General features: G+C 35.9%; 1 protein-coding gene across 1 annotated transcript in view; it reads right to left on the reverse strand.

Moving 5' to 3' along the window:
- The window catches only part of SLC15A5 (solute carrier family 15 member 5), an 84,868-nt gene that overhangs the window by 37,393 nt on the left and 34,503 nt on the right, over nt 1-12,972 (reverse strand). Inside the window, exon 5 of the mRNA XM_042948434.1 lies at nt 12,270-12,456. Within this exon, the coding sequence (XP_042804368.1) occupies nt 12,270-12,456 (187 nt within the window). The remainder of the gene's footprint in view (nt 1-12,269; nt 12,457-12,972) is intronic.

The following is a 12,972-nucleotide window of genomic DNA, read 5'->3' on the forward strand; positions in this document are numbered from 1 at the left end:
ACTGAAAGAAAGGTCAGAAAGATGGGTAATCTCTAAAGGAAGTTTTCAAAGAAGAGGTTACACAAAACAGAACTTTTGATCTTTCCCTACTTCTTCATTCTTCCCCATCTCTTCCAGTACCTTCATGCACTCAAGGCAGAAATTTGGGATCCTCTGTCTTTCCCAAATATATTATTAAGTTATCCAGATTCTATTTGAAAATATACTGTGAATGAACCTGCTTCTCTTTATAGCTACTGTCATCATTGTAGTCCAAGTCATTATTATTTTGAAACCAGACTATGTGCAATAGCATGATTAATGGTCTTCCTATTTTCACTCTTGCCCACCTGTAATCTATTAAGCACCTAACATTCAGGGTGATCTTATATAAATGCAAATTCAATGTTACTCTTCTGCTTCAATTCCTTCTCTAGGTTTCCATACAGTTAAGATGAAATCCCAAATCTTTCACATGGTCTTCATGATCTTTCTTGTACTTATCGCTTCACTCTCATTGCTTGCTACTTTCTCCTCTCGGACCATTTTTCAGCCAATTTTTTTGTTCTTCACTATCTTAAACTCTTTCCCATCTTAGAGATTTTGCTTTGCTCTTCACTCTATCTGAAACATTTTTTCCTACTGCTTACTTGCCCAGTCTCACCATTGATATTCAGTATATTACTGAAAATCCTAGCCAAAACAATTAGGCAAAAAGAAGAAATAAGAGTCATTCAAAGCAGGAAAAAAGTAAACAATTTGTTTGATTTCATATGTAGAAAATACTAAAGAATACATACACACAAATTGTTAGAATTAATCAACAAGTTCAGTAAAGTTTCATGATACAAAATCAACATAAAAAATCACTTGTGTTTCTACACACTAACAATGAACTATTTGAAAAAGAAATTAAGTGGGGTGCTGGGTGGCTCAGTAGGTTGAACATCTAACTCTTGATTTGGGTTCAGATCATGAACCCAGGGTCGTGGAATTGAGCCTCATGTCAGGCTCTGTGCTGAGCATGGAACCTACTTGGGACTCTCTCTCTCTCTCTCTCTCTCTCTCTCTCTCTCCCCCCTCTCCCTCTGCCCTTCTCCCCCACTCACACATTCTCTTCTCTAAAATAAAAAAAAAGAAAGAAAGAAAGAAAAGAAATTAAGAGAATGATCCCATTTACAATAACAACAAAAAGAATAAAATACTTTGGAATAAATTTAACCAAAGTGACAAAAGACTTATACACTGAAAGCTCTAAAACATGGATCAAAAAAATTAGAGTTGCTATAAATAAATAGAAAGACATCATATGTTCATGGATTGGAAGAATTAATATTGTTAAAATATCCATATTACCTAAAGTGATTTACAAATTCAATTCAATCTTCATTAAAATCCCAATGACATTTTTTTTATAGACACCAAAGTCAACAATTCTAAAATTCATATGTAACCACAAAAGACCCCAAATAGCCAAAGTAATTTTAAGCAAGAACTACCCTGGTGCCCTCACACTTCCTGATTTTGAAATATATTACAAATGTACAATAACCAAAGCAATATGGTAGTGGCATAAAAACAGACATATAGACCAATGGAACAGAATAGAGAACCCAGAAATAAACCCATGCGTATGTGGCTATCTGATCTTTGACAAAGGTGCCAGAAATATACAATGGGGATAAGATAGTCTCATGTGGTGTTGGGAAAACAGAATATCCACCTGCAGAAAAAATGAAATTTGACCTTTATCTTATATCACACAAAAAATTAAATGAAAATGGATTAGACTTAAACATAAGACCTGCAATTGTAAAACTCCTAGAAGAAAATATAGAGAAAAAGCAATGGTCTTGGTGATTTCTTTGACATGATACCAAAAGCACAAGGCACAAAAAAAAAAAAAAAAAAAAAAAAAAGCAAAATTGACAAATGGGACTACATCAAAGTAAAAAGCTTTTTCATAACAAAGGAAACAAAATGAAAAGGAAATCTATGAAAAGGGTGAAAGTATTTGCAAACCGTATATCTGATAGAGTTAAAACCCAAAATATATAGAGAACTTCTACAACTCAATGTCAAAAAACTCAAATAATCTGATTTAAAAATGGGCAAAGGAACTGATCAGACACTTATCCAAAGACAGAAAAAGTCAACAGGTATATGAAAAGGTACTCAACATCACTAATCATCAGACAAATGCAAATCAAAACTACAATGAGATAATCAGCTTCCACCAGTCAAGACAGCTATTATGAAAAACAGAAGATAACAAGTGTTGGTAAGGATGTGGAGAATAACCTGGTATAGCCACTATGGAAAACAATATGGAGATTCACAAAAATTAAAAAAGGAACTACCGTATGATCTAGCAATCCCAACTCTGGGTATATATCCAAAGGAATTGAAATCAGAATCTTGAGATATCTCCATTTTCATGTTCACTGCAGCATTATTCACAATAGTCAAGACACGGATGCAAACTAAATGTCCATGAATGGGCAAATGGATAAAGAAAATGTGTCATAGACATGCAACAGAATATTATTCAATCTTAAAAAAGAGAGAAATCCCACCATTTGTGTAATGTGAATGAACCTGGAGATCATTACACTATGTGAAATAAACCAGACACAGAATGACAAATACTACATAATATCACATATATATGCAATATAAAATAATCATGCTATGAGCTTAAAGAGGCAGAGAGTAGAATGAAGTTGCCATGGTCTGGAATGAGGAAGATATGGGAAAGTATTTGTCACAGGGTACAAAGTTTCAGTTATTCTAGGTGAGGAAGTCCTGGAGATCTATCATACAGCATAGTGCCTATAGTTTATAATACTCTGTTGCATACTTAAAATTTACTAAGAAGACAGAGCTTGTGTTCTTATCACACACACAAAACTATAATTAGTATCTATATATTTTATTTTATAAATATAATTATATTTTATCACCTATAATAAATATTATACATAATAAGTAATATATTTTAGAAGTCTAATATATGCTTTATATTATTATTACAAATTAATAAATAAAGAAGGCAGAAGGAAACTTTTAGAGATGATCTACATGTGTATGGCATAGATTATGTGATGGATTCATAGACGTATACTTATCTCCAAACTCATCAAACAGTGACCATTATATATGTACAGCTTCTGTGGGTCAATCGTACCTCAATAAAGTTTTTTTTTAAAAGGGACTTATTGGATTATTTTAGGAGGATCCAACACCTATTGTAATTAATAGGAGTTGAAAACAAAAATACAGAGAAAACGAAGGAGAGGAAATTCTATTTTAAAAATAAAAGAAAATTTCTCTGATTAAGAGAACAATGAGAATACCTGGTGAATAGTGTGATGGTTGAAAAGACCTTTACCAGGGCACAATAACATGGCAACTTAGAATATCACTGATAGAACACTCCACTTAGGAAAAGAGGTCATAAACACAGGAAAGAGCATCGGAAGGGCACGAGGCCTTTCAACAGTCCTTCAAGTGTGTGGATCACAATAGAGCAATAGCTTTAAAATTCTGAAGAAGGGTGCCTGGGTGGCTCAGTCGGTTGAGCAGTCGACTCTTGATTTCAGCTCAGGTCATGGTCTCATAGTTTGCAGGTTCCAACCCCACATCTGGCTCTGTGCTGAGAGTGTGGAGCCTGCTTGGATTCTCTCTCTGTTGCTCTCTCTCTCCTCTCCCTGCCTTTCTTTCTCTCTCTGTCTCAAAATAAATAAGTAAACTTAAAAAAATTAAAAATAAATAAATAAAATTTTGAAGAAAAATTCTTTTCAACCTACAATTCTATGTACAGTGAATTAATCAAGGGTAAGGGTAAAAAGAAGGCTTTTCAAGCCATATAAATTCTTGGAAAACTTGCTTCCCATATACCTTTCATAGGGAGTTGCTAAAAGATAAATGGTAATGAAAAAGGAAGTAAGTCAAGAAAGAGGAAGAGGTAATTAGAAATCTAACAACAAAGAGCACCATGTTGCTGTTCCTAAGGGCCACAGTCAAGACAGAATGAGGACATAGAAGTCTGTGAGAAGATCACCAGAGGAAAAAGAGCCTTTAGTATATTATCTTATATGTTTTAGCACTGGGACAAAGCTGGTGATGGGATGATGAAATTGGTAGAGCAGTCTGAGAATTAACAAAACAATTTTGGGGGCACCTGGGTGGCTTACTCGGTTATGTGTCTGACTTCAGCTCAGGTCATGATCTCGCGGTTTGTGAGTTTGAGCCCCATGTTAGGTTCTGTGCTGACAGCTAGGAGCCTGGAGCCTGTCCAGGCTGTTTAAAAAAACAAATAATTTAAAAAAATTTTTGATGTGTTTTATTTTATTTTTAAGAGAGAGAGAGAGAGGGAGAGAGAGCATGAGCGGGGAAAGGGCAGAGAGAGAGGGAGACACAGGATCTGAAGCAGGTGCTTGACTCTGAACTGTCAGCACAGAGCCCCATGCAGGGCTCGACTCGCGAACTGTGAGATCATGACCTGAGCTGAAGTTGGACGCTTAACCAACTGAGCCACCCAGGTGCCCCTCATATACTTTTTAAATATAGAAAATAAATGTTTATATGAGGCAATTTAATTCTTTGATTTTGCCATGAGTGTGTGTGTGTGTGTGTGTGTGTGTAAAACTGATAGCTGATTTAAATAAAAATATTCTATAATCATATTATTTAGCAATATTAACTTAGACAAACAACACCTAAAGATCTGCCTCTGGGAACCTTGAGTGGATGGTGGAGAAAGCCAGAGCTAGAGACCGGTACTTACTATTATAAGGCTTTCAGTATTATTTGTTTACTAACCTACACGTTTCCCTGAATCAAAGATAAATTCAACTATAAGAAGAAACACTTTTTTATGTATCACTGAGATAGGAAGAAATGCTTATGTAACACAATTTCAGAGATGACTTTATACATATATATGGTATTGCCGTGGACTGAATTATGTTCCTTCAAAATTCATTTATTGAAGTCCTAACCTCCAAAGTGACTATTTGGATACAGGTTTTTAGAGAGCTAATTAAGGTTAAAAGAAGTCAGAAGGGTGGGGCCCTAATCCAATAAAACTAGTGTCCTTAGAAGAAGAGGAAAAGACATGATGTCTGTGCATGAGTAGAGGAAAGGCCATATGAAGACATATCGAGAACAGGGCCATCTGCAAGCCAAGAATAGAGGCCTCAGGAAAAACCAAATCTTCCTACACCTTGATCTTGGACTTTTACCATCCAGAACTGTGAGAAAAAAATTTATGTTATTTAAGCCACCCATTCTGTGGTATTTTGTTATGGCAGCTATAGCAAACTAATGCATGTATGTTCAGGCATCACATAAAAATTCAGTTGTTCAAATTGCACGAATTATATTGTCCATGATAATCATGTCAACTGTAAAGAAAGTGTTGAGGTAGGTAAGAATAAGTTTTCAAACTTTCTTGTTTTAGAATTTGAATTCTATGAGAATCTTCGATGATACCCTTCATCCTCACTAATTTAGGATCATCCAGAGAAAAAACATCATGTCTGCCCCCTCACTACTCTTTTTTTGGTTATCTCCTTGTACTATGTAAAAAAGGTTATATTTTATTCAGAAAAGTTTATAACATTAGAGGCAATAGCTTAGACAAGATATTAGCAATTTTTTTCTGTAAAGGCTCAGTAATAAACATTTTAGATTTTGTAAGGCAAAGGGCAAAATTTTGGAGATACATCTGCAACAAGAGATAGAATATGTTTCTACAAATTTCTATTGATGAAATTCAAAATAATAATTCTTTTGGGGAGGTGATGGAATTTCACTTAATTGGTGTTTAGTTATCGTTTCTTAGGGCACCTGGTGGCTTAGTCAGTTAACCGTCTGACTCTTGATTTCAGCTCAGGTCACAATTTCATGGTTTGTGAGTTTGAGCCCTGCTTTGGGCTCTGTGTTGACAGCGTGAAGCCTGCTTGGGATCCTCTCTCACTCTCTCTCTCTCTCTCTCTTTCTGCCCCTCCCCTGCTCTCTGTCTTTCTCTCACACAAAATAAATAAATAAACATTAAAATTTTTTTTAAATGTTATTGTTTCTTATCATGAGATGAATAGCAAATGTTCATCTGTGAAAATAATTCTTAGTTTGCAGGCAGTGTAAAAACAAATGGTGGGCCAGATTTGGCCCTGGATTAGTCATCAGCTTTTATTGTCTACTCTGGCCTGATGAGAAATTGGGGCAGTTTTCTCTGGGCTCCTGCTCCCTGTACACAGGCATGAAGCACGACAGAGTGGTCTTTTGGTCTCTTTCTCTGTCCTTGATACTCAAAGAGTAGCCTCTGGCCAGCAGCACTTGGTATTACTTGGGAACTTGCTAGACACACAGAATCTCCAGCTCCACCCTAGAAGGACTGAATCAGATCTGTGTTTAAATAAGAACCTCAGAGATGCCAGTACACATTAAATTTTGAGAAGTATGACTCTAGCATAAAGCACTATGAGACCTAATGTAGCAAAATCCAATGAAAGACGGTTCTCCAGACAATTTTGAGCAAAAGACAAATATTTAACTCATTTACCCAGATATTTTAGGGCAAAGCATATTTTTACCTGAAGGATCTAGATAACTACATTTGCTTTTTATTTGCCACTGCTCTCTGATGCTAGTGAAAGATGACTTTCTTAAAATTCAAAACAAAGTTTGATTCTAACCTAAATTTAATCCATTCCATTTTATTCTTAACTTGTATGAGATCATAACTCGTCTGAAGCACAGTGCAGTTTATCAGAATGTACACATTTAAAACTTCTAGCAGATCTGTATTTACAAGATAAAGCACATGGTTCCAAAGGAGATATTATATTCAGATAAATAATGTATGTTTTAATATTGGCTGTGTGGTTGTAGACAAGTCCATAAGAGTCTTGAAGCTCTTATAGTTTATTCTATTATCCTGCCATGTAATAATTTTCCAAATTAGACAACAATGAAATAAAGGAAAGTCAGAATTTATTCAAACATTGCCATTTCACACTGAAGCAAAATCTAATACTAAAAAACAGATATGTTAAGTTTCTTCAGTTATTGGTTAAATTTACTGACTGAGGAAACTATGGGTGTTTTTTTATGGGTAGTCTGATATATGAGTCTCTGATATGTAACACAACTGTGTGTATGAAATTCTATTGAGCCTTGATCCATGATTTTGGCAAATTTCCAGAATAAGAAATTTGCTCATGTGAGGACGTACTGGTGTCCATAAACCACTCTCACAGAGACAACTATAATTTTATTGTCATATGTATCTTCTGCCTTTGCAGAAGATATTACTTACCCACTATAAGAATGGCATGTTTTTTACATTTATTGTTCCTATTCCTGGTATGTTCCTATATTTGAACTGAGCTACTCATATTGTGTCTTTTGTTGCTCTGTAGACCACTGGAACTCAATTCAGGAGATTCAGCTTCAGTTTGTGTTTTAATTTCTAAGTATGGAGCAGGTAACTCATTATATAGAGATCAGATATACACATGTATCTATTAAGATATCAATTATCACTTCAGATGGTGTATTAGATGGTCTATGTTACCTCAAATATAATCCATTGTTGATGTCCACTCTAAAAGTAAGAACGCGAGAACATTAATGTGTGTTATTTTTTTTTAGAGAGAGAAAGAGAGCATGAGTGGGGGAGAGGGGCAGAGAATCTTAAGCAGGCTCCACGCCTGATGTGGAGCTTGATCCCACGACCCTGGGTTATTTAAAAAAAAATTTTTTTAATGTTTATTCATTTTTTGAGAGAGAGAGAGAGAGAGACAGAGCATGAGTGAGGGAGGGGCAGAGAGAGAGGGAGACACAGAATCTGAAGCAGGCTCCAGGCTCTGAACTGTCAGCAGAGAGCCCGATGTGGAGCTCGAACTCATGAACCGTGAGATCATGACCTGGCCAAAGTCGGATGCTCAACTGACTGAGCCATCCATGTATGAAACAAATGAACAGTCGAATGAATGAATTATTCAGGCTAGATATTTATACATTACTTCTTTTAGTATTTACAGTTCCTCTCATCAGGTATTTTCAATGAGTATGTACTGTGATTGTTTTGAAAAACATGCATCAGTTCTAAAACTACAACAACAAAAACGTGGTTTTGCTAAAATAATCCTACTTTCAATGAAGGTGATTGGACCCCTGACTCAATTTTTAATTTATCAAGCGCTTTGGCTCCAGTCAGAAAAGGAGTCTTTCATCACTGCTAATTATTAGAACAAGGAGAGTCACTGGTTATGTAAAAAGTGACCAAAACCTTGGCTGTCCCTACATCATAAAGGACTTGGAGTTAATTTGAATTTTCAAGTTTTTATTTTAAGGAGCAAGGTCTGGGAGATATTTGAATATACTTCATCCACATTTCAAATTAAATGTTATTTAAAAGCCAAGATAATTGCTACCTACTGTGTTGCACACTTCTGCTTTATGTAAGACTTAATAACAATCTTAATTAGGCTAATTTTAGTCAGATTAATACTTGTGTATGTCAGCACTAACTACTAAATACCACATACTGCAGGATTTTAATTAATGCTAAGGAAAGGAAATGCTCACAGTGTAAACATTTTTGAACTGAAAAAGGCTAAAATGAAGTATGCCCAATTATGACGAGGATAAATCACAATATCCCTGATTTTAGATTTTAGGTAAATTACGGTTGACTTTTAAACAGATACATCTGCTCACATGTCGTGTTAGGAAGATACAGGGGAAGATATTAGGAAGATAAAACTCAGAGCATATCAAGACTTTGCCTTTCACAGTTCCGGAAGGGTTTGAGATTTTTTTATTGTTAACACTGTGATATACTTTTTGATGGCTGTAGGTGATAAACTCAAGACTGTCGTATCTTGAATCAGAAACCCTTCTTTCGTTGCATTGTTTATGAGCTAGATAGAGAAAGTAAGTTTATTTTTTTCCTTTATTAAATTTCTAGCTTGACCAACTGAGATTTCCCCATCCCTCACCCTTGTCCTGGGCTGTGATGATCCACGTCAAACACGAGGCATCTGCACTGTCTGTACCATCTGCCTCCTTCAGTAGGACAGTCCCTTTAAGGGGAATGACTGGATGTGGAAGAGAGTTGGGTGTCTAAGCAGTAACTGCCCGTTGTAGTGATGAAAGGATTTTTTTCATTCATATCATAGCCTTAATTAGAAATAGCAGTAAGGATTCCAAATTAACAATGGTAATGTAACTACTATAATCTAGCAGTCATTTATAGCTCGTAAGTAGAATAATAATAATAATAATAATAATGCAATGGCCTTGAATTAGAAGACTTGAATTCAAATGGAACTTACTCTCTTTGAGACTCTTGATTTATTAAATGACGGTTTATCATGAGGCTAAATGGGATATGTATAGGAAGTGCCTAGGTTCAAATTAGGAACTCATACATATTTGTTCACAATGGGTGTACTTATATATTTCACTCACATTTTCAAGGAACTTGGGTTTAAAGTGAAAGGAAATTTTAATATTAGACTAACTCAGTTATGTACATTACCACAAAAAAATGTACCCAAGACTTGTGCTTGTATGTCCTGATAAAACTTGTTAATCTTCCATAATCATAAGCAGAAATATGGAGAACTTCAGCAAACATCTAGTTTTAAAAAATGCATATCATCACACTTTTTTTATACTCCCATAGCAAAATATTATGCAAATAAATGAACAAGTATGTAAATGAACAAATGAATGGAGCCTGGCTTAGAAACAACTGAATTCAGTATGCTGTACTCAAAGGAACATATCTTAGTTGTTTTTTTTTTTTTTTAATGAGTCTAGTTTTTCCTTTTTTTCCCATCCAACAAGTCTGCTACCAATCTTGAAGGGGAATATTTAGTTCATATACATGAGATATGTTAGATAACTCTGCCTAACTTTCCTCCATCCATAAAAAACATACCCCTTTTAAAGAATAGACATGATTAAATATGCAAGAGTAGAGAATTGTCCAAGAGAAATTTGCTCATATTTAAAATGAATTTAAGATATCTTATTTTCAGGAAGGACTTCTAACATAGTTCTTTCAGCCATGTTGCATAGCATATTTTCCTAAAATGGCCCAAATTTTTTTTTAATTAGTAATTAAGCATAATTTGGGAGCCCAGACTGGTTTTACATTATACTAGACAAGACTGCCAAAGTTTTTGGCATTTTGCAATATAAATTTATCCCCATTTTGTCCTGTATTCATTCTGTTTTAATAGTGTTCTTGCTGAAGGTATGTACAATCTCTTGTTTCTTGTTTTATCTTGAAATAGTGTTGGGCATTCACTAAATATTGGTTTTGGAATTTCTACATTGGCAAACCAAAAAGCACTTTTTAAGATTTAAGGATTGTCAAAACCTATTAAGATGTATAGTTTGCCTAAACCTATTACAATAAATAATGTTGGGGTTAGCCTCTTAAGAACTAAATCAAAAAAAGGTTATTTGCTAAAGGCCTCTATAACTGGAGATAACAAAATAAACCAAGGTAAATTACAAATCTACCTTGACATGTGATCTGAAGTGATCTTGTCGATGGCTTTGGTAAATAACAGGAAGCGTGCTCCCTAAAAGTAACTTCTACAAACAGAGAAACAGCCGAAAAATATAGTAACGGATGACTAAAAGGCTGCATGGTCTCCACTGATCTCTAAAGAGGAAGAATTATTAATAAAAATAGGTTAACCAAGAGAAGAGAATCTTCTAGATGCCTGACCCTGAATAGTTCAATGGAGTTATTTCTTAAGTAGACACTAAAACATTAGGTTACCATCATATGATATTTCTTAAGAGTTTAAAGTGCCTTTGCTTTCTGTTTATGCCCACCAATTAGGCCTGTCCCCTACACATGATGATTCAATACTACTTAACATTTATAGAACTTTCACTATGTGTCAGGATACGCTTCAGGCACTGATGCCATTCAGAGTGATTCTGAAAGTCTTCCAGAACAAAGGGACCCCAAATTTATGGAGGATATGCCCCTCAGTGAACGAAAGAAGTGAACTAGAGGACAAGAAAGGTTAAGTGGATTTTCAAGGTCGCCCACGTCTAGCTTAGCCACAGAGCACAGGCTGAGACCCAGATCTCCTGTTCTGGGGTTCAGCCTGGTTTTGCTGTACCAATGCCTCTTCCTGTTTCATGGCAGTGCTTGAGGGACAGGAGCAAGGCAGAGGAGAGTGTGATCCGAACGGTCTTCATCTCCTTCTCTCCCACTGCAGTCAGAGAAATTTTGTTTTATGGTTCTCCTGATTGTGTTCTGGGTAAGATGACCTAATTTTTTTTCACTTTAAAAAATGAGAGTAGAACTTTAGTGTTCTCACCATAACAACAAGAAAGCAGCAGTAATGTGAGGTAAAGGATGAGTTAACTAACCTTATTGTGGTAAACGCTTTGCAATATATCGATGTATCAAATCATTACATTGCGCACCTCAAATTTACACAATCTTATATGTCAAGTGAGCTGGAAGATCAATAAAACTGGAAAAAAATGTTTGAAAATTATTGCTATATACCTTACTATTTGAATAAGTGCAATGAGAAGCTGTGAGTCACAGTATTAATCTTTAGGAAATTTTGCTACTGGTTCACAGGCTAATGCCTCCCAAGAACAGCCAGACATTATTTTTGGGTTTCATCACCTGTGTTAATTTTTTAAAGCTTGTTTGTTAATTAACTAATTTTAACTATTTAGTTTTGAGAGAGAGATTGAGAGAGAGAGAGTGCGAACGAGCATGGGGGGGGGGGCGGGAGGGGAACGAGAGAGGGAGACAGAAGACCCAAAGCAGGCTCTGTGCTGACAGCAGAGAGCCCAGTGCAGGGCTTGAACTCACAAACTGTGAGATCATGACCTGACTCAAAGTCAAGAGTTGCACACTTAACTGACTGAGCCACCCAGGCACCCCTTCCTGTGTTAAGTTTTAAAAACATAGTCAGCACTGATTTAGGAATAAAGACCGCCTCAATCGAGGAAAGATAGGCCATTCGGTGGTCTTGGAAGTTTCACCATGTCTTTATATCAGCTGTGTCCTCTGAGGAGGTATAAAAGGATGGGAAGAAAATGGGGCACTGATGTCCGCAGAGAGACTTGAGAAGCTGCATGTTATGACTCTCGCATTCACTTTCCTCCCAATTTGTCAAAATCGGTCTCTACTCCGCAACATATAGCTAGCTTAGACCTTAGCAGAGTGTTGTGTATTTTACAAAGTTGCAAACAATTCACCTGAGATGGTCAGTTGTACTTACTAATGCATGCCAACAGAAATGATCCATCTCTCTTAGAAGGAAAGAGGCAGGTACTGAAATACTCCATAAAAGGAGCCAGAATTAGTAGTGGGAGAATGCTGACGACATTCATTGCTGCAATTGGCAGGAGAAATCCATCCAAATTCAGGTTAGAATTCATGGTCTGCACATAATATCCTGAAGGAATCTGTATTTGAGGGGGAAAGGAACTGGCATCAAGATAGTGATTTAACTTTGCAGACAGCATCCTGCAGATGATGTCCTTGCCCCTTACACATTCTCTGGGGCAGATGAGCTGGATGTTCCCCAGATCTTCAACGTCCCAACTATGAGCTGAGAAAAGGCAGTATGAGTTCTATTTAGTCTTTGGCAAAACTACTGATTCTTTATGGAGGAAGCTTTTGTCCTTCAGTCTAACTTCTTACTTCTCCTATGGAAAGTGCTTAGGATGACACATAAGAAATCAAATGACGTATAAAAAGTATATAATTTTCCATATAAACAAATAGACTTTTTTCCCCAAACAACAAACTAAAAACCAGTAGAAAGTATTAAGGATGTTTCTTTTTAACCTGATGAAAAAAATTGGGGGCTAGAAAAAAAATCCTTCAAATAGCATGTAGTTTGGTGGCAAAATAGATAGGAATGATTTTTTACTAAGAAGAGGGGCCCAGGGTAGAAACATAGCACTCGTAGCAGGTTG

Source organism: Panthera leo, chromosome B4 (assembly GCF_018350215.1).
Source record: "Panthera leo isolate Ple1 chromosome B4, P.leo_Ple1_pat1.1, whole genome shotgun sequence".
Lineage (NCBI taxonomy): Eukaryota > Metazoa > Chordata > Mammalia > Carnivora > Felidae > Panthera > Panthera leo.